Source organism: Lissotriton helveticus, chromosome 10, assembly GCF_964261635.1.
Source record: "Lissotriton helveticus chromosome 10, aLisHel1.1, whole genome shotgun sequence".
Classification (NCBI taxonomy): domain Eukaryota; kingdom Metazoa; phylum Chordata; class Amphibia; order Caudata; family Salamandridae; genus Lissotriton; species Lissotriton helveticus.
The window spans coordinates 694,577,938-694,599,493 of NC_136071.1; the positions used below are offsets into that span (position 1 = coordinate 694,577,938).

The window sequence follows — 21,556 nt, forward strand, 5'->3', positions numbered from 1 at the left end:
AATATATCAATTGTGGATACAGCAGTGTTTCCAAGGTTTAAGTAGAGAACACCTGCACTTTAGCACTGGTTAGCAGTGATAAAGTGGCCAGAGTCCTAAATCGTACAAAAACGAATTCAGCAAAAAAGGGGAGGAGGAAGGCAAAAAGTTTAGGGGTTACCCTGCAGAAAGGTCCATTTGTAACAGATGCCTTGGTGGAATATCCAACAGCTTATTGGAAGAGAACCAGATGTACCATAATGATATGCTAGCAGAATTCACAAGTAATATGCTGCAACAAAGTGGGATGTTACACATCTAGATATTTGCACTTATTTGTATTCTAATTATAGATGTAGGGTGAGGGCGAAATAATGTGCTGATTATCCAACAGTATTCCTATTTATAGTGATTCCTACTTGTGGGGGGTTGCGTAGGGGTAACAGGGGGTGGAGTCACGGAGCCAGAGACTTTAATGAGTGATCTCAAAGAAGGTTTTATTTTTAAGTATGCCTTTCTGCTCCTGCTCGTTAGTCTTTCCCTTGCAAATACAGCTGGGTCCGTCTTGATGTTTTGTGGGTACTCCAGGTTGTCCGGCGGGGCGGGATGTTAGGCACGTCTTCGGAAACCGGCACCCCAAAGGAAGAAAAGAAAAGGGATTTAGGGAGACGTCCGGTTTGATAATAAACAGGGCCGGGAGTGAGGGAAACCAAGTGCACTAGTGATAGTGCTTTATACAGGTTCGTGAGCTGTTGGTTTAGTGCTCGTGAAGGGGAATGGTAGTAGACTATACAAAATATACAGCTGGGCTTATTTATTTGGTAGGTTGGTAGCGCCGTCCCACCCAACCCGAGACTGTGCCCCGTACCTTGTTCAGCCACGCTCCTCCCGCGGGAGCGTGGCGGGGCGAATCGCAGAACCGTTGGCCTCCTGGCTCGTCGCGGCCGTCTCCGGTCTGCCGTGCACGGTCCTCTTCGCTAGTAGTCTTCGGTCCCTCTTCACTTCTCAGCTCACCGTCTCCTTCCTCTACCTCCGGGGAATCGCCGTCCGGCGTCTTCCTGGTTCGTCCCTCTTTTTGTGACGCTCCCGCGATGACATCTCTGTGGGGAGGAGTCTTGTCATCTTGGAATCCCCAGTTAAAGGCGCCATGGTCATTTTCTATCGCGGCGTCCCATCCACCCGGTTCACATGGCTAGTCCTCGAATGCATAAGGAGCGGGCTGCTGCTGAGAGGGGATAGAAGCTGGTAAAAGCGGAACAGCCGACCACCAATCGTGATCATTGTCCTGTCAATTGGAAGGGCAGTCTACCCCGTCACACTACTTTTCCTCATTGAAGTCATTGCAAGATGTAGAGAATGAGTATGTTCAGGAAAGAATGCAATGCAATGCTCAATAAGGTACATTTCTGAAATATTAGGCAATCATTAAAGATAGAGAGCAAGCAATAAAAACTCACATCCACTGTGTTGTGGTAGGCCCACTCTTTAAATTCTCCACGCACACATCAGGACTAAAGCTTGGGTTACATGTGACATTTTACAAAAGATCAGAAAGGTACCTCCCATTGATGTTAAATGAACACTGCTGTTTATATCCTACAAGCTGGCTGCCTTCTTGCAAAAAAATGTTTAGAAATCATCTCTTTTACGTTTGTTTAGCCTTTACCTTTCTTGTAAACATCTTTGAGTTGTCTCCCCGAGCCATTCCTTGCGTTACACGTGTATGCAAAAAAGATCATTTCCTTATCGTTATTAGAAGGTGCCTGTCAGAACGTGTTCACAGAACATCTTTATTTACAGTACCATACTGTATTGAAATATTTCGTTTTCTTATTTAGAGTTAGACATTTCTCCAGTTCTTAGTGATGCACACAGACTCCTAAACAAGCTGTAAACCCTTTGTTCCACAATGTTGTTCAGTAAGCTAAGCTTCCTACATTTTAATGCTTTGGCATACTACAAGCCTGTGGGAACAAGGAAGATCTTCATGAAGTTATATATCTCATTTTACTTTTCTCACACTCATCTGACACAATTACAGTTTAACTTATTTAGTTGTGGTAAAAACTCTCCCGCTTGATTGAAGCACCTCATGAATTTGAGACATATCTTGGCTTTGCTGTTTTTTGCTTCTGTCAGAACCTCATAATCTGGAAGAGTTTTGTCAGAATCATATAAAACCACAATCAAACTATAATTTATAAACTTTTCTAGTACCCTATAGAAAAGGTAAGAACTCACGGCAACTGGACTCACAAATAATCGGATAGTGGTAAGGCCAGTACATCAGAATTCTTGTAACCTCAGACAGTGAAGTAAAATCTGGAGATCATTCACCTCTTCTCTACATTGAGGACATCTGGGATCATCATATAGAGAATTTTTTGATTAAAATATATTTTTTGTTGAAAACATATTTATGGGTTTTAAGGTTAGCATGTCTGGTAATATTTTGCAACATGCTTAGCAGTTTCCCATATTCCTTGATGCAAGCATTCTCAGTAGATATTACATTACATTTTGGAACTTTGCATTGCATCATTTCTTTGACCACCCTCCGTAGGTGTGCATACCATTTAGTTTTTTGTTCTGTTTTTTTCTTTTCTTTAGAACAGGGGTGTCCAAACCTGTCCTGGCAGGCCGTATCCATGCCAGATTTTTGGGATATCCCCATCTGGTGATCACGGTTCGATCCCCGGCGCCGGCGGCAGATCAGAGTGCCCAGGACAGGGTCCACGTGTCCCGAGCCTTCGTCCCCCGGGCGTCCGGGGCTCCACCAGGCTGACGGCATGGCAGAGTGCCTGGGTCGGGCTCCATGGTTTTCAGGGTGGTCCTCCCCTGGGTGTCGGAGCGCTCCAGGCCGACGGCATGGAAAAGTGCCCAGGACGGGCTCCATGGGTCCCGGGCAGTCCTATCCCCTGGGCGTACGTGGTTGTCCGACATTCGGTCGGATGTGCTTTTACGTACCGGATCGGAATCGGCCCCAATAAAATCGTACGTAAAGTATATAGCAAGTCAACCTGAAATCTGCTGTGTCAGAATGGGCTCGATTCCGATCCGTGTCGGAAGGTTAGGAGTCCGTACGAATTTGTTGGGATTGGGAGTCCGTACGAATTTGTCGGAATTGGGAGTCCGACCATGGACGGGCTCCAATGGGTCCCAGGCAGTCCACCCCCCGGGCGTCCAGGCCCGAGAGCGCCGGTGGTCCACCCCGTGCCTGAGGACCAGCCGGGGTCCCTGAGCCCTGCCTTGCGTGGGCAGGCAGGCAGGAGCCCTACCTCGAAGGCTCGGGATGGGAAGCACTTTCGATCCCGGCCATCTGGTCGCACGGTACCGCTTGGCCATCTGCTCACACATAATGCTTTCCAATGGGGCGACCAGATGGCCAGGCTTCCCTGGAAGTCCCGAAGAGGTGCCATTCGCCTCCCGGATCCCAGCGAGGGCTCCATGAGGTCGGGTTCTTTCACGCCTTGGGTCCCCTCTGTCACCTCGCGTGCACAGATTACAAGAAAGGGAGGTAATTTCCCTCCGGATTACTAGGGGCAGGGTACGCCCAGACACCCCTCCAAGGCTGGTGGTTCTCTGCCATGGGGACCAGATAGGCTATGCCTGGGCAACACCTCCCTAGGCCACCCGGGGCTTACTTCCTCGAGGCCAACTGCATGTCAAATTGCCCAGGACGGGCTCCATGGCTCTTGGGCAGTCGTCCCCCGGGCGTCCGGGGCTCCATCCAGGCCGACGGCATGGCAGAGTGCCCGGGACGGGCTCCATGTGTCCCGGGCCTTTGTCCCCCGGGCGTCCGGGGCTCCATCCAGGCTGACGGCAAGGCAGAGTGCCCGGGTCGGGCTCCATGGTTTTCAGGGTGGTCTCCCCCTGGGTGTCGGGGCGCTCCAGGCCGACGGCATGGAAAAGTGCCCGGGACGGGCTCCATGCGTCCCGGGCCTTCGTCCCCCGGGCATCCGGGGCTCCATCCAGGCTGACGGCATGGCAGAGTGCCTGGGTCGGGCTCCATGGTTTTCAGGGTGGTCTCCCCCTGGGTGTCGAGGCGCTCCAGGCCGATGGCATGGAAAAGTGCCCAGGACGGGCTCCATGCGTCCCGGGCCTTCGTCCCCCGGGCGTCCGGGGCTCCATCCAGGCTGACGGCATGGCAGAGTGCCCGGGTCGGGATCCATGGTTTTCAGGGTGGTCTCCCCCTGGGTGTCGGGGTGCTCCAGGCCGATGGCATGGAAAAGTGCCTAGGACGGGCTCCATGCGTCCGGGGCATTCGACCCCCGGGTGTCCGGAGCTCCATCCAGGCTGGCGGCATGGCAGAGTGCCCGGGTCGGGCTCCATGGTTTTCAGGGTGGTCCTCCCCTGTGTGTCGGGGCGCTCCAGGCCGACGGCATGGAAAAGTGCCCGGGACGGGCTCCATGCATCCCGGGCCTTCGTCCCCCGGGCGTCCTGGGCTCCATCCAGGCTGACGGCATGGCAGAGTGCCCGGGTCGGGCTCCATGGTTTTCTGGGTGGTCCTCCCCTGGGTGACGGGGCGCTCCAGGCCGATGGCATGGCAGAGTGCCCAGGACGGGCTCCATGCGTCCCGGGCATTCGTCCCCCGGGCGTCCGGGGCTCCACCCAGGCTGACGGCATGGCAGAGTGCCTGGGTCGGGCTCCATGGTTTTCAGGGTGGTCCTCCCCTGGGTGTCGGAGCGCTCCAGGCCGACGGCATGGAAAAGTGCCCAGGACGGGCTCCATGGGTCCCGGGCAGTCCTATCCCCTGGGCGTACGTGGTTGTCCGACATTCGGTCGGATGTGCTTTTACGTACCGGATCGGAATTGGCCCCAATAAAATCGTACGTAAAGTATATAGCAAGTCAACCTGAAATTTGCTGGGTCAGAATTAAGCATGGGCGGATTTTGCGGATCCACGATTCACGAATTTGAGGATTCACGGATCGTGGATCCGCAAAATCCGCAGATTATGCGGATCGGCGGATTTGGGGGCGGGGCTTCCTCGAGTGTGTGGGCGGGGCCAAACGGACGGGGCTTCCATGCGAGCGCACATGCCTCTTGTGTGTATAAAAGGTCAGAGACCGATCAGAGCAGCAGATTAAGAGACAGAAGCTCCTGGTCACAGGAACAGCACGGGGATTGCGCTCGTGAAAGTCAAAGATGCAAATGCCTCTGGCCAGCATCACATTTTCGATGGTATATTTGGGAAGAAGGCACACCTGCCCAGCCCCCACAACGCTCACGATTGTTTTTGGGCTGATGAATGAGTCACTGAATTTAAGCTTCAACTAGGGCACATGCTTTATTGATATCTGCAAGTGTTTCCTGTTGAGGTTTATTTTTTATGCCAGGACCGTCGTGCCCGAATGAACCCTGCCCTTCATATTTATTCAAGAAGACACCACCGTTTTTCACCACCATAAATAATTTACGATGGCGCCGGCAAGCTGCCAGCGCCATCCTGCAAAAGTTACTTAATTAGCTTCAACAGGAAGCTCCAACTGATAAAATAAAGCAGGCGCTCGAGCCCCTGCTGTATCTTATCTATTAGAGCTTCCTGTTGAAGCTAATTAAGTAACTATTTGAGGATGGCGCTGGCAGCTTGCCGGCGCCATCGTAAATTAGGCTCGTTTGAACTTTTGACCGCAAAATCCGCTCCGATCGCGGATTGCGGATTTTCGGTAAATTCGCGAGAGTTCGCGGACCGCGAATTTACCGAAAATCCGCAAAATCCGCGATCGGAGCGGATTTTGCGCTCATGCTTAGTCAGAATGGGCTCGATTCCGATCCGTGTCGGAAGGTTAGGAGTCCGTACGAATTTGTTGGGATTGGGAGTCCGTACGAATTTGTCGGAATTGGGAGTCCGACCATGGACGGGCTCCAATGGGTCCCAGGCAGTCCACCCCCCGGGCGTCCAGGCCCGAGAGCGCCGGTGGTCCACCCCGTGCCTGAGGACCAGCCGGGGTCCCTGAGCCCTGCCTTGCGTGGGCAGGCAGGCAGGAGCCCTACCTCGGGATGGGAAGCACTTTCGATCCCGGCCATCTGGTCGCACGGTACCGCTTGGCCATCTGCTTGCACATAATGCTTTCCAATGGGGCGACCAGATGGCCAGGCTTCCCTGGAAGTCCCGATGAGGTGCCATTCGCCTCCCGGATCCCAGCGAGGGCTCCATGAGGTCGGGTTCTTTCACGCCTTGGGTCCCCTCTGTCACCTCGCGTGCACAGATTACAAGAAAGGGAGGTAATTTCCCTCCGGATTACTAGGGGCAGGGTACGCCCAGACACCCCTCCAAGGCTGGTGGTTCTCTGCCATGGGGACCAGATAGGCTATGCCTGGGCAACACCTCCCTAGGCCACCCGGGGCTTACTTCCTCGAGGCCAACTGCATGTCAAATTGCCCAGGACGGGCTCCATGGCTCTTGGGCAGTCGTCCCCCGGGCGTCCGGGGCTCCATCCAGGCCGACGGCATGGCAGAGTGCCCGGGACGGGCTCCATGTGTCCCGGGCCTTTGTCCCCCGGGCGTCCGGGGCTCCATCCAGGCTGACAGCATGGCAGAGTGCCCGGGTCGGGCTCCATGGTTTTCAGGGTGGTCTCCCCCTGGGTGTCGGGGCGCTCCAGGCCGATGGCATGGAAAAGTGCCCAGGACGGGCTCCATGCGTCCCGGGCATTCGTCCCCCGGGCGTCCGGGGCTCCATCCAGGCTGACGGCATGGCAGAGTGCCCGGGTCGGGCTCCATGGTTTTCAGGGTGGTCTCCCCCTGGGTGTCGGGGTGCTCCAGGCCGATGGCATGGAAAAGTGCCTAGGACGGGCTCCATGCGTCCGGGGCATTCGACCCCCGGGGCTCCATCCAGGCTGGTGGCATGGCAGAGTGCCCGGGTCGGGCTCCATGGTTTTCAGGGTGGTCCTCCCCTGTGTGTCGGGGCGCTCCAGGCCGACGGCATGGAAAAGTGCCCGGGACGGGCTCCATGCATCCCGGGCCTTCGTCCCCCGGGCGTCCTGGGCTCCATCCAGGCTGACGGCATGGCAGAGTGCCCGGGACGGGCTCCATGCGTCCCGGGCATTCGTCCCCCGGGCGCCCGGGGCTCCATCCAGGCCAACTGCATGTCAAAGTGCCCAGGACGGGCTCCATGGCTCTTGGGCAGTCATCCCCCGGGTGTCCGGGGCTCCATCCAGGCCGACGGCATGGCAGAGTGCCCGGGACGGGCTCCATGCGTCACGGGCATTCGACCCCCGGGTGCCCGGGGCTCCATCCAGCCCGACGGCATGGAAAAGTGCCCGGGACGGGCTCCATATGTCCCGGGCAGTCCTCCCCCGGGCGTCCGGGGCTTCCATCTCCAGGCCAACGGCATGTCAAAGTGCCCAGGATGGGCTCCACGGGCCCCGGGCGTCCAGGGCTCCCTTCCCCGGGCCAACGGCATGCCAGAGTGCCCAGGACGGGCTCCACGAGTCCCGGGCGTCCGGGGCTCCCTTCCCGGGGACAATGGCTTGTCAGAGTGCCCAGGACGGGCTCCACAGGTCCCGGGCATCTGGGACTCCCTTCCCCGGGCCAACGGCATGCCGGAGTTCCCAGGACGGGCTCCACGGGTCCCGGGCGTCCGGGGCTCCCTTCCCCGGGCCAACGGCTTGTCAGAGTGCCCAGGACGGGCTCCACGGTTCCCGGGCGTCCGGGGTTCCCTTCCCCGGGTCAGCGGCATGTCAGAGTGCCCAGGACGAGTTCCATGGGTCCCGGGCAGTCCTCCCCCGGGCGTCCGGGGCTCCATCCAGCCCGACGGCATGGAAAAGTGCCCGGGACGGGCTCCATATGTCCCGGGCAGTCCTCCCCCGGGCGTCCGGGGCTTCCATCTCCAGGCCAACGGCATGTCAAAGTGCCCAGGATGGGCTCCACGGGCCCCGGGCGTCCAGGGCTCCCTTCCCCGGGCCAACGGCATGCCAGAGTGCCCAGGACGGGCTCCACGAGTCCCGGGCGTCCGGGGCTCCCTTCCCGGGGACAATGGCTTGTCAGAGTGCCCAGGACGGGCTCCACAGGTCCCGGGCATCTGGGACTCCCTTCCCCGGGCCAACGGCATGCCGGAGTTCCCAGGACGGGCTCCACGGGTCCCGGGCGTCCGGGGCTCCCTTCCCCGGGCCAACGGCTTGTCAGAGTGCCCAGGACGGGCTCCACGGTTCCCGGGCGTCCGGGGTTCCCTTCCCCGGGTCAGCGGCATGTCAGAGTGCCCAGGACGAGTTCCATGGGTCCCGGGCAGTCCTCCCCCGGGCGTCTGGGGCTCCCTTCCCCGGGCCGACGGCAGGTCAGAGTGCCCAGGACGGGCTCCACGGGTCCCGGGCAGTCCTCCCCCCGGGCGTCCGGCGCTCCCTTCTCCAGGCCGATGGCAGGTCAGAGTGACCAGGACGGGCTCCACGGGTCCCGGGCAGTCCTCTCCCGGGCGTACGTGGTTGTCCGACAGATTCGGGCAGATGTGCTTTTACGAACCGGATCGGAATCGGCCCAAATAATAATAATAATAATCCACATTTGTAAAGCGCACAATCACCCGTAAGGGTCTCTAGGCGCTAGGGGCCGTCGGGAAGATTAAGCAAGCTATTGCCCAGAGTCACATGGTGCTGGGCTAATCTGCCGCCAGTGCCGGGGATCGAACCGTGATCCCCAGATTCCGGAGTCAGCCGCCCTAGCCGCGGCGCCAGCTATTGCCCAGAGTCACATGGTGCTGGGCTAATCTGCCGCCGGTGCCGGGGATCGAACCGTGATCCCCAGATTCCAGAGTCAGCCGCCCTAGCCGCGGCGCCAGCTATTGCCCAGAGTCACATGGTGCTGGGCTAATCTGCTGCCGGTGCCGGGGATCGAACCGTGATCCCCAGATGGGGATATCCCAAAAATCTGGCATGGATACGGCCCGCCAGGACAGGTTTGGACACCCCTGCTTTAGAACATCTTCTTAATTGAGTCCCACAAATTCAATATTTGTACTTTCTTGTTTGGGGTCTACAAGATTTGGGCAATATTTTGCAGTTTTATGTCATGATGTTGTGTTGAAAAATATTCTCAAACAAATGATGTTAGCCAAAATATTGGTTATTGCAATATTTTCAAGGTAGGCATGTACAGATGGGGATAAATTTACCATTCCCAATACTACATCTACATGAATTGGAGGTATACATTATGGATATACGTTACGTAGAGTTAGGACTAGTACATTTATACTTGCCTATATGTACTTTCCTTCATGATATTGTGAAGTGTTAGTTGGCTACAACATTTCTGAGGCACACGATTTTAAATACAATATTTGAAATACAATATTGTGGTCTTATCCCTTAACCTAATAAACATATTTGCATATGAAGTTTCTTTTTTATTTCTCAGTTCGGATCTTGGCAGACTTTGATCTGTTGATCTTTAAGAAAATGTTGTATTACTCTCATACCACCTCTGAATAATACTTCCTTCAACTTATTACTCAGCAAAATAATATATTTCAGAATACCGCAAAGAGTTTCCCTTGATCCCTTCACACACTAGGAATAGCAAATTTAAACATGAATACTTTTCCCCAATCAATAAAGTTATAATACTCTTGATTTGACCAATTTGAAAATCCTTGTGTTTTCTTCAATCCAGTAGTCCAACGGTAAAGGTGTGGTTTGAGTGGGTCCATTCACTGTTTTGTGGTTGTCATTTAAACTTTTTTCCAGCAATTATAAGAGAATGTTAACCTTGATACAGTTAACATCTTTCCTTAATTTACGTTGCAGGGAAAAGTACATTTCAAGTTGCTGTACTATTTAAAGTCGTTTTTAATTAATCCTTCACCCTGCCATACATTGTCTGCATCAACCAACTTTCCTTTTGTTTACCAAAACCACCAAAACATCGAATTTTTTTCTGTATGCATGACATCACTCCATTCCAGGGTTTATTCTTTGCCCAATGTTCATTTCTGTCATATTTCTGCTAGTTTAGACATAATTGCTAAGGCGTTCTCTGCTTCTAACATGATTTTCTTTGGAATATAATCCAATATTGTGGGAGGAGAGGTACATATGTTTTCCGATTTGAATAAAGCGCTTGATATACAGAGTGATGAACCAGGAGATGTGTGAGAGCCCTGCCTTGTTTCCAGCACTGTTGCTACTGTGCAGTAGAGTTTCTCTTTAATAATATAGCAGGTGTAGCTGAATGATAAGCTGTCTTGATAACGCCAATCAGATACCTGCTGAAGCTAAAATAGGTTAAACCTTTCAGGGAAACCTCCAGCTGATTGTGTAAAGGATTTCTTATACACCCTTTGCCATTATAGATAAAGGAAGTGACACATTCATGTTATAACTTCTGAAATATCTTAGAAGGGGCAGACCGTGGAGGAAATATTGATCAATGACATGATTTTTTGGGAAAATATTGCTTATTGTAATGCTTTGACAAACAGCTAATGTTGGTTCAAGTGCTTCGCATATCAAGAGAATTCAATTAACATACAATTAGTTAACATGTATACTTATTCCAAGAATTATTAAGGAATTTGAAAAAGCAGGATCTAGATTATTATTTGGTTGAATGTTTGGATTTCACTCTGCAATGAAAGTAAGATTTAAAGGTCGAGGGTAGTAGAACATTATTCAAAATGTTACTTCTTTTACCTCCACCTACCATTGAAACAACCCTCTTTAGAGGTCATCAGACATGGCATGCGTGCAGGCGAAGGGCTGCCTAAAATGATTGGAGGCTGACTTGACAATTTATTATTAGTGATATACCACCATTTTCAGTGTTGAATTGTTCTGGACGCGCTGTCATTTAAACGAGCGGTACGAAAGGGGGGTGGTGATGGACGGAGCATCTGAATCAATCAAACACTCACACCCAGTCAAAAGATCTGGGTTTAATCCATCACCGTTCTTTAGCCCACTCTGCCACCCCAGTTCAGACATGGCTATATGCAAATCAGTCTGACCCTGTGCCTCATGGGAACAGTCCAGCCCGATTTGCTCAAACGCTCCGTCCATCATCCCCTTTTGTATCGTCATGTAAACGAGGGCAGTCTGTCAGAGAAATGCTCAAAAATGACCTTGACACAATTGGAGAAAATTCTCAAGTCAAGTCAAATCGGTGACACTTTTAATGTGGACACTGGAAACTTTACTTAACCCTACCTCAGAGGTACATTCACAGTGTTCTACTTGGATCTTTGGGAGCCGCACTAAATGGGCAGAGTGACAGGGGCACGCCACAAGGGTGGTGAAATGTTGTAGTAGCAATAGGACACACTATGAGTGCGCTGAGTCGGACACCGGGTATATTTCCCTAAGGTCCGTCCCACTGCTGACTTGGCAAGCCCACCAAGGAGGCATTCAAGTCAAAATGTACTGACCGTTTTTCCTTTGGTGGATCAGTGGTGTTTATTCCACCTCAGTTATACCGGGTCTGGTGGCTTAGTTGACTAATGTCCCGGATGTGAGGGCCTTTGTTTGACCTCATGGTCACAGGTTCAAATCATGGCGGGTCCACTCAGCTTTTCATCCTTGTGAGGTCGATAAAATGAGTACCATTTAGTTGGGTAACAATACACATCTGTTATTAATCACCAAGATACTCATCACAATGAGTGTGCACTTTACAAATACATGATATGTTATGCTAGTGAAAAAATGGCTCAACTGCTGGTCTGTGAATGAGGCCTCTGGTGTAATAGCAATAGTAATTATGATTTAAATTGTTTTTTGTTGAGTTTCTATGCGTGGCTAATAATTTGCTTGCATTTCTTTTCACTAGGAAACGTTCAAGGTCAGCAAGTATGATGTGTCCCCAGATTTGAAGTATGTGCTGCTTGCCTATAATGTTGTGCCAGTAAGTAATATTTATTTATGCTCTTTCAGTTTAAATTCATTATTTAATTATGCAAATATAAGAAGTGACATAACTATATTTCGTTGACATGGGACTTAAACCTTGGCTCCTAGAAATACTGCCATTAACAATGCTGGAAGACATTATTGTTCTATATCAGCCTTGGATATCCTGTATTAAATACACAGGGAAATATCTTTTGTTCTTTCTTTCTTGATTTCAGTCTTTCTTTCTCCCTCTCACTCCTTCTCCCTTTCTTCCTTTATCACTTTATTTTTCCCTTCTACTTTTACATTTCTTTGTTTTGTTCTTTCTTGTATACAACTTGCTGTTGGACTCGCAGGATGTGTCAAAGCAACAAAAGTAAAAATACAAGTAAGGGAAAGATGGAAAGAGACAAACCAGAACACATACTAAAAGTGAACAATTAACACCTGTCACAACTCATTCAAAATATCAGAACTGATTCAAAATATCTTTGCAACAATCTCACATGTGTGAAATTGCGATGTTTTAGATGGATGATGCAAAGATCCTCATTAAATCTGTCACAAAAGGAGGAATATTGTGTTCAACAGTGTGTGAAGGCAACCTAGGTACATTCTATCCAATTGTTAGAAAGCTTTTGTTTTTGGACTCTCACAGTGTATTGGACTCTCACAGTGTATTTTGTCTTGGTTTTGCCCCAAAAAGGGATAGCCCAGTTAATTCTGCTAGATTCATCCCTTCCCAACACCACTACAAGCACTTTCACTGTGACCTCACTGGGGTTTACAGTGGTGGTGATTCTTGAGAACCCTATGACAGAGCACGTTTCGCTTCCATTTCTAGGCATAATCATGCTTCTTAGGGTGACTTATTTTGATGGCGGTGGAAATTCTTAATTAAATATTAACTGCTATTGATAGAGTAGGGCTCATTTAATTCCATAGATTTTAACGTGCCTGCACCATTCCAGACTGAAACCAACCATATGCAATCAGTATTGACCCTGCCACAAAAGAGAAATATCCAGCCAAAACGTATACGCCACTTCCTTTATAAACTGTAACTCAAACAACCCGAGATGCACGTCAGCAAAAAGGTTACCTTTCTGTATGACAGACTGATTCTCCATGAAAGAGCAGTCTTCTGACCCACCTTTATGCAAATCCATCCCTCTTGAATCAGCGTTCTTAAACAACACATGCGATGGATGGGATGCATCAAACTATCTAAACCTTCTTTAATTAAGTTGGACTCCTTCCATCAGTTGCGTAGCTAAACCTATGACCACCTGTGGTGGCCCTGCATTTGCAACCAGTGGCCATGTGTAAGAGCGGGTGGAGGTGGGGGGGCTGGCAATTTCCTCGGCCACCACACCGCGATGGCCGCCCAGCGACAGCTGCAGGTAAGAGCCCGGGTGAGGAGGCTGTTGCCCCAAAGCTCATGCCCCTAGGGGCGGACCACCTCCCCTTTGATAGCCACTGCCTTCCATTGCTTTTAGGTCTGTTCTATTACAGACAAGAATCTTTACCATACTAATGCTTTGCATTACGGACAGCAAATACTTGTTATATTCCACATAGGTACCCTATATAGGCGCAGGTAACACTGCAACCTTTCAGCTATATCCTTCCCTACATTTCATACATAACGGTTCATAGGGACTGACCTTTTACCTAGATATGACACTGCATTCAGAACGTGTGTTTTTCCCTAGTTCGAAACTCATACATTAAGCATTAGGCTTCTTTGAAGCACTGGAGGACTGACAGCAGGACGAACATCTCCTGTATAGTATCTCTGTATAAAGTTCAGGCCCGACGTCATCCTTTAGGCCGAAACAATAACACAGCAAGGTAGGAACCCTGGGGAGACCTGTGGGTATATATACATCATGTCTTGCTTAGAAAGACAGAGGAGACCGTGACTTCTGGGCTGACACACTGACCAGCTACGCTGAGGTTCCTACATGCAGAAACTCCAGCTCGCAGTGGTCTAAACATCCCTTGTGGACTGTCTAATTAGAGACCAGGACAGTTTCCCATATTCTCTCCTTTCTCAGGTAACAGGGTTGACAAGATCCTAGAGGGATTCTTGGCATATCATCCACACAGATGCTAGGTGCATTTAGGTACATCTATTTAGGGAGGCATTGTAGGAGAGCGCATTTATTATCAATTATTTTATGTACTTTTATATATTCATGATTACTGCAAGATGGTAGAACTATACCATCCCTTTACTTTCGTAGAACTGCTAATCATATATCTCTGCTACTGTCTAATGATTGTTACAGCACATCTATTCTACACTAGAATAACAACTGTTCAATAAATTCTTACTGAAACGCCCAGACTGTTTATTCTGTGTATCTCTGAGAGAAACTAAGTGAGCACGAGTGACTGAGCGAAAGGTAGTATATTGTTTCCACGATTCAGAGGGATCAGGGCTGTCATGTTCTGAGGTTGCCAGAAACTATTCTCTCCCCAATAAGAGGAGATTCTAGTGGCACTGTGAGCTAGCTTATGCAAACAGGCTAACATATCTGGTAGGGGTCCTCAGAACCAGTCTGCCACCAATCCCACAGTTTATGTTATCTGAACGTGCAGATCCTGTATAGGAACTACACGACATACTCAAATAAAAAAAGTCTCATGCTATGGAATGTATTTAAAAAGTACTCAAAATCTTTGAAAGATAATTTACTAATATAGCACATCATGGTAATATGGATTGAAACATTGAAAAGTCCAGTTACATAACCTGATAGAAATGTTGGCCACATTGAATACCTTTGACATTAGTCTTGAACAGTTTAAACTTGCCATGTTTGCTCTAATTAAGATGTTTGTAGTGGCAGGTGCAACCCTCATGCTTTCCAAATCATTCTGCCTGCCAAATGGGGAGGAGAGAAGCCGGGCCAACTGTGCTTCCTCCTCCAAATCTGACAGTTCCTGCCCAATGTATTGGTGGTGGTCATTTGCTTCAGCTTAGACTTTGTATAGCCTGCCCTTCTTCACCCTCCCTGCAAGCATGGCCATATGGTGAAGTTCCCTCATGCAAGGCATGTATAGCTGTATGGCTGAGGAAGACTCCTCCTTCGGTATCCATTGCAATAGATTAATGAGTCATTTGGGGATACATACTTACAACTTGTCATTTAAATTATTTGGGTTACACTCAAAAGCAGAGTGGTGAGCAGAAAGACACCAGAGATGGGTTGAAAGAGAGCAAAATAAACAAGCATTTACAATGCAATGGTCTCGGCAATATTATAGGTAGAGCTATTGGTATTGCTCATTATTTTTTTATCTTTTTTGTATCCCTAAATAAATGGCATTGTCATTTCTATTGGCATTAGCTTTTTTTTTGCATATGTGATACCTATTGCATTAGCAGAGAGAGAGTGAGGTAGTGAGATAGAGAGAGAGGTTGAGGTATTGAAATAGAGAGAGAGTGAGGTAGTGAGAGAGAGTGAGGTAGATAGAGAGTGAGGTAGTGAGATAGAGAGTGAGGTAGTGAAAGAGTGAGGTAGTGAGGGAGAGGGATGTTGTGAGGTAGTGAGATATAAGCATAGAGTGGTGATGTTGTGATGTAGTGAGATAGAGAGAGAGGTAGTGAAAGAGAGTGAAAGTGAGTTAGTGAGATAGAAAGAGTGAGGTAGTGAGATAGAGAGTGATTGAGGTAGTGAGTTAGAGAGAGAGAGAGAGTGAAGTTGTGAGCTGAGAGTGAGGTAGTGAGAGAGTGAGGTAGTGATGTTTTGAGAGAGAGAAGTTGTGAGATAGTGAGGTAGTGAGATAGATAGAGTGGAGTAGTGAGGTAGAGAGAGTTATGTAGTGAGAGAGAGGTAGATAGAGAGTGAGGTAGTGAGAGACAGAGAGTGAGGTAGTGAGGGAGAGGGATGTTCTGAGGTAGTGAGATAGAAACAGTGAGTGAGTTTGTGAGGTAGTGAGATAGAGAGAGAGCGAGGTAGTGAAAGAGGGAGTGAAAGTGAGATAGAAAGAGAGAGAGTGAGGTAGTGAGATAGAGAGTGAGGTAGTGAGTTAGAGAGAGAGTGAAGTTGTGAGGTAGTGAGATAGAGAGTGAGTTAGTGAGAGAGTGATGTAGTGATTTTTTGAGGGAGTGAGTCGTGATATAGTGAGGTAGTGAGAGTGACAGTGTGAGATAGAAATAGATAGAGTGAGGTAGTGAGATAGAGAGAGAGTGAGCTAGTGAGCTAGTGAGATAGAGAGAGAGTAAAGTTGTGAGGTAGTGTGTTTGAGAGTGATGTGGAATGCATGCTATCAATAAGCAACAAACAAACAGGCTACATGTACCTCCCACCCCAAGACCGGTACTTACCTCTCATGCCGCTGATCAGCACACATAAGCTGTCAGGAGAAACAAGAACAATCTATCCCAGGCTCATTAGCGCTCGTTCCACTGCCCATCATGGACCTGGCATAAAAGGCAACAGTTTCCTGATACACCGCCAAACTCTCCAGGCACAAGAGAAACGAGAGCGGCGACCTCATCAGCGGGAGGGGCCGGGAAAAAGACACGGACAGCGGGAGGGGAGCACCCCTGGGAGTTGGAGTGCCCGCTTTGGCCTGGCTCTATCGAGAGAGCCTGCTGTCACTTGGGAGCATGCCTTGGGTTAGAGGGATCCCTCAGAGGCTGCAGCGCCTTTTGTAAAGTGATCTCCTCAAAACACATTCCCAAAACCCCAAACAGGAGGTGAGGAAGGACCAGGGCACCACAGCGAACAGGCAAGGCCCAAGCTAGTAAATGGGGCTTTAAGGGGAAACATAGGCCTGGACTGGGATTTGAAGTGCTGAAATCCAGATCACAGTTCACCAAAACAACCACTCGACTCGACTTTTAACATGCTGTCTAAAGCAGAGAGGGGCGACACCGAAGCAAAAATACCAGAGAGCTTCAAAGAGCAAGCAAAAAATGGCATTCCAAAGACACCACAATTTTCTTCCATTTTATTATAAAATAAAAAGGTTATTTTCCTTTGGGGATATCCAGGGCCCAGATGGATGAGTTGGTGCGTTTTGAGCTTTTAACATCCTTTGAAGGTTATTCAATAATGAGTTACATATCTTCTCATTTAAAAAGCTTTTTTTCTCTTTATGAAATACACCAATACTCACTAAAGCATTTTTTTGTTAAACCTTTCATTGAAGCCTCTGTACATCCCTTCTTCCATTTCTTGGAATTTAGTGAACAATGTCATAATAATAAATATCGCATCTTGCAATTTTCAGGTTAAGTTTAGTGTGCTATAAATTGTTTTGGGATAGTCTGAATGTTCATATTAGGTTTCTTGCTTTTGCCACCTCAGCATTTGAGGAATGAAGACAATAAGCGGGCATTTTGAACGGGTGACCCCAAACTACAAAAAAAGGATTGCATCACGTTCTACTGTCAAAAATATATTTCCGCGAAGGCCCTAATTACACCACGACTGCAATACCAGACGTTCATGTCCCTGAGTTTTAGCTGTCCTAAGCTGTGCTATTTTCTAGCACAGCAGCAACCTTTTCACAAACAACCCCACTGACGAGTGCATGACCGCCACGCCATGACAAACAGATGCACACAACCATTAATGACAATCCAAACCGTAAACACAAACCTACAACTTGTGACTGAAAAAAGAAAATATTTACCTGCATCGAAATTGCATATTATAAATATGGCTGCGGATGAAGGGGGTGGCATTTTAAGATTATGGAAACTGCATTCCTATCACATTTGGTTTATGAGTGGACGATGTTTCAATTCCCAGCAGGGCAGCTCAGAGAGTTGAACGCATGCTGCTGGGTACCGAGATCGCATTCTGGAACGGCAGACTCAGGCTTCCATCTTTCTGAGGTCGCTACATGGAGCGCCAGATATTGGGTAAAGGTTGTCTGCTTGCCTCTCTTAATTACACCGCTTCGAAGGTGAAGACGTGCCTTCTGAAGCTCAAAGCAAAGAACTGCTACTTGCGATTAATACAGTGTAACCGCAAATATTGCTGGTCATACTGCAACCCATACACTGCACACCCACCTTACTGCCAGCCATATACCGCACACCCACCTTACCGCCAACCATACACTGCACACTCACCTTACTGCCAATCATACACTGCACACCCACCTTACTGCCAACCATACACTGCACACTCACCTTACTGCCAACCATACACTGCACACCCACCTTACTGCCAACCATACACTGCACACCTATATCTCACACTTCCTGGTGTGTCCCGTAACATGATAACCAAATCTCTCAGTGGTCATCAAGATCGACATGGAACCACTTTCTACATCGGTTCAAAACAAAATTCACATACTTCCAACCACACGCCCTACAAGGGCAGCCTGCACTAATGCGAGCGAGCACTTCGGCGCCTCACAGGGGTAGTAAGAGCTATGTAAATGTTACAATACTGTGCGCCTCTCTGTCCTGCGTCGATGTGTTACTTCTAACCCCTTCTATTCGCTTCTGCACTGTGATGTATCCTGCGTCACTTGATGTTATCCTATGTTCACCCTATATGATGCACTGTCCCGTGAGGAATGCCCCTAGAGCAGCAGTGGGGGGTGGGAGGGATGGAAGAGGCAGGTCGGGCCAGAGGACAGAGACTGTGGCGGGGGGGCTGGCTAGGTTGTGAGGGGGTGGACGGGAGGCGAACCCCTCCTGCAGCTGTCGCACATCTGGACCCAATCTTTGGAGCCCCGCCGCGGACAAGCAGAAGCAGAGAAACGGGACCTTACAAGCAGAGAGGCACAAGCCGGAGCAGGCAGAGAGGTAAGAAGAGAGACAGGAGGAGCCGGAGCAGGCAGAAAGATAACGCGCGAGGGAGCAGGCTGAGAGGTAGGAAGAGGGAAGCCGGAGCAGGCAAGTAGCTACAGGAGAAGAGCAGGCAGTGGCAGAGGGACGGACGAGACAACAGGCAGATAGGAATCTAGGAAAAAGTAACGATGAAGTAAGGGAGATGGAGCAGGTAGAGGAAAGGGGAACAGAGGAGCCCCGGAGCAGGTATATTCGTGAGGAATGCAAACACATCTCCCGCGGGTGGAGGGGCAAGGTGCAGGTGTGAGGTTAGGAAACAGGGCAGGCAGGAGTTGCTGAATTCCCTGAGGCAAGAGAGTTTGCGGGGAGGGAGCGTGGGAGGAGTTAAAATAAATGTGGCTAGAGGGAAGGGGTGCTAGAGCAGAGAGCTGCGGGCAGAGGGAAGGGGTGCAGAAACAGGGAGTCAGAGGCAAGAAACACCGGCAGAAACTGGGACAGGGGCACTAAGAACGGCACAAACTAGAGAGAGGGAGAGAAATCGAGAATTGTAGAAATGTTGGACAAAAGCGCGAGAAACTGACGTGACAGGAGAGAGGAGGGGAAGCGGGTAAGAATCACAGTTAGAGGGCGAAGTAACACAGAGTGAGGACTGAGAGGGGAGAAAGAAAGGGAGAAAAAGTGCAGGAACGCAGAACATGGAGCGTGGGACCGGACAGATAATACACTGGGAGATGCGGGAGCGGGCTGGGGGCAGCACTGCGGAGGCGGTGCTGGCCGTCGGGCTCTGCTCTAGAGACGACTCAGCCCAGGCGGTGTCAGGCATAGAAACCATCACGGAGGGTGAGGCCATGGCTGGGAGGGTCGCGAGCCACCGCGGCGCGAGACAGAACACAGAGGCGCGAGAGGCAGAGAACCCTGCCTCGGCACCACCGCCCCAGTCACTGTCCCGAGCCATTCCGGGCTGCTGGGATTATTAGAAAATGAGATAATGATGGTCTCGTTTCCTGCTGCATGTAGGGGAAAGGGGGCGCGGTAGCACGCTTTACCTGGAGAAATGGCAACAGCGATGCGGCAGGCGGTGTTGTGGCGGGGGTCCTTCGCCGGGTCTGCTCTCCGCCCAGGCTCGGTACAAAAGGGGGTGGTGATGGACGGACATTGTAGGCATGGAAGTTGATTGTGAGCACAAGTAGTGACCGAACAACGGCACAAACAGGGGTGCAGGAGCACTAAAAATGGCACAAACGGGGGCAGAGGCAGGGGCTCGAGGCTCACCTTCACTGCGGGGGAAAGAAAATGGCGGCTGCAGGCTTCCGAATTTTTCGGAATCGGGGGCGTGGTTTTGCTGTTCTGAGTGACGCATGACGTCACTGTCTAAAGAACAGCAAAACGTATGCCCCGAATCCGAAAAAGACGGGGCTAAATCGGAGTGACGCATCTCTCCTCCAATGGCTGGCCTCCGTTTAGGAAGCCAGCCAATGGAGGAGAGAAGGGGCAGGAAGGCGGGTTCTAAAGCCCTACTAAGAAACATTAATTCTCCGACCCCCGACTGCGCAAGCGCAGCCTTTAGGTCCTCGACCTAAAAAGGGGATTGGGGTCACTGGGTAATGAACAGGGCAAGAGGCCTTAATGGAAAGTCCCCGGGGCAGATGATACGACACCAAACCAGAGCATATGATTTAGACCATGAAAAAGTATGGGTAGTGAGAACAAAACCTCACACCACAACAGAAGAATGTCAGAGAGGCACTCTGTCGTTCTGTTATTCTCGCCCTTAAAGTCTCAAGAACTACACAGAGCTGTCAAAGAGATTATACGTGTTTTGTATTACTCAGACACAGGGCATTGAGACAGAAAGATGGCTTCCCATAAGTCCTTGACTGTCCACGGCAGTTTGGATCAGAAGTCAAAGTCTAGTTCTGAACTAGAAGGATGTCTTGCTATTTTGTATAAAAATAATAACACTTTAATTATGCCTTAAACATAAATATACTCAAAAAATATATAATTAAATAATGTAAATTGTGCAATTAAGAAAAACATCAAGTATCACAAATAAAATACAAGCAGCATCACTAGGCATCCATTTTACTCCACTGATAAATTATGTTTCTAATCATTAGTTGTTAAGAATTGCTCTGCTATTAATAATCTTATTTGAGAAACAAAGATTTGTGATCTTCTTGTAAAGAAATACTATCCCATAAAGTATTGTTTGTGATCACTAGCCGATCGCTATATTTACAATGATGAATGCAATCTTTGGGGAATGATAATGGCATGGTAAAATCTAACATGCCCGTTTTTTTAGTTAAAAGTTGTTCATCTGGTGAATTGTTTTTGCATCTCAGTGTATGTACACAGTGTATAATGACAGTATCTTCTAAACTGGGTAGCTCCTGACGCCATGGAGCTAATGAAATCTTGTCACCTTCTTTATGTCCAGAGGAGAGATGACACAAATTGGTAGTGCAGATGGCAAACAGAGATATGACCTCCTGGCACAAACAGTACACATAAGGACCATGCAGGACTATTTCAAGCATTGGATCCCAAGGGCACATGTTCTTCAACCCAGGCCAATGAGGGTGGCAAGGGGCCTGTGATTAAAACCACTCTAGTTTTAGGCTTGGGTGTGATGGGCAAAGTGCAAAGTGGGCCAGTGCCTCAAAGAGGAACATGCAGAGTGTGGTTACAGGGTAGAACTGCGCTCAAAAGGCAGATCTGATTAGCTTAACTACACTTGTTGATGGGACTTGGGAAGCTCTCCTCCATACTCTGATGAAGTCTAGTGAAACCCTTTTGGTACTCTGTGTCTGCGACAGTAGATTCCTCAGGCTTGCTGGTGTCTTACACACCAGATGGTCTGCAAAAGTATACGCAGCAAAACTTCAGTAAGGGTTCTGTTTAATTTCTAACCTTGAGAAAAGAGGTAACAATTGACTTCACGCTCAGGAGTCAAATGAGCATGGACCATATATATCTGTAT

The 21,556-nt window shown here is 49.5% G+C and overlaps 1 protein-coding gene across 4 annotated transcripts in view; it reads left to right on the forward strand.

Moving 5' to 3' along the window:
* Positions 1-21,556, forward strand: part of DPP6 (dipeptidyl peptidase like 6) — a 2,254,101-nt gene that overhangs the window by 1,275,879 nt on the left and 956,666 nt on the right. For all 4 annotated transcript variants that reach the window (XM_078663245.1, XM_078663244.1, XM_078663246.1 and 1 more), the window contains exon 5: positions 11,737-11,811. In XM_078663245.1, the coding sequence (XP_078519371.1) occupies positions 11,737-11,811 (75 nt within the window). The remainder of the gene's footprint in view (positions 1-11,736; positions 11,812-21,556) is intronic.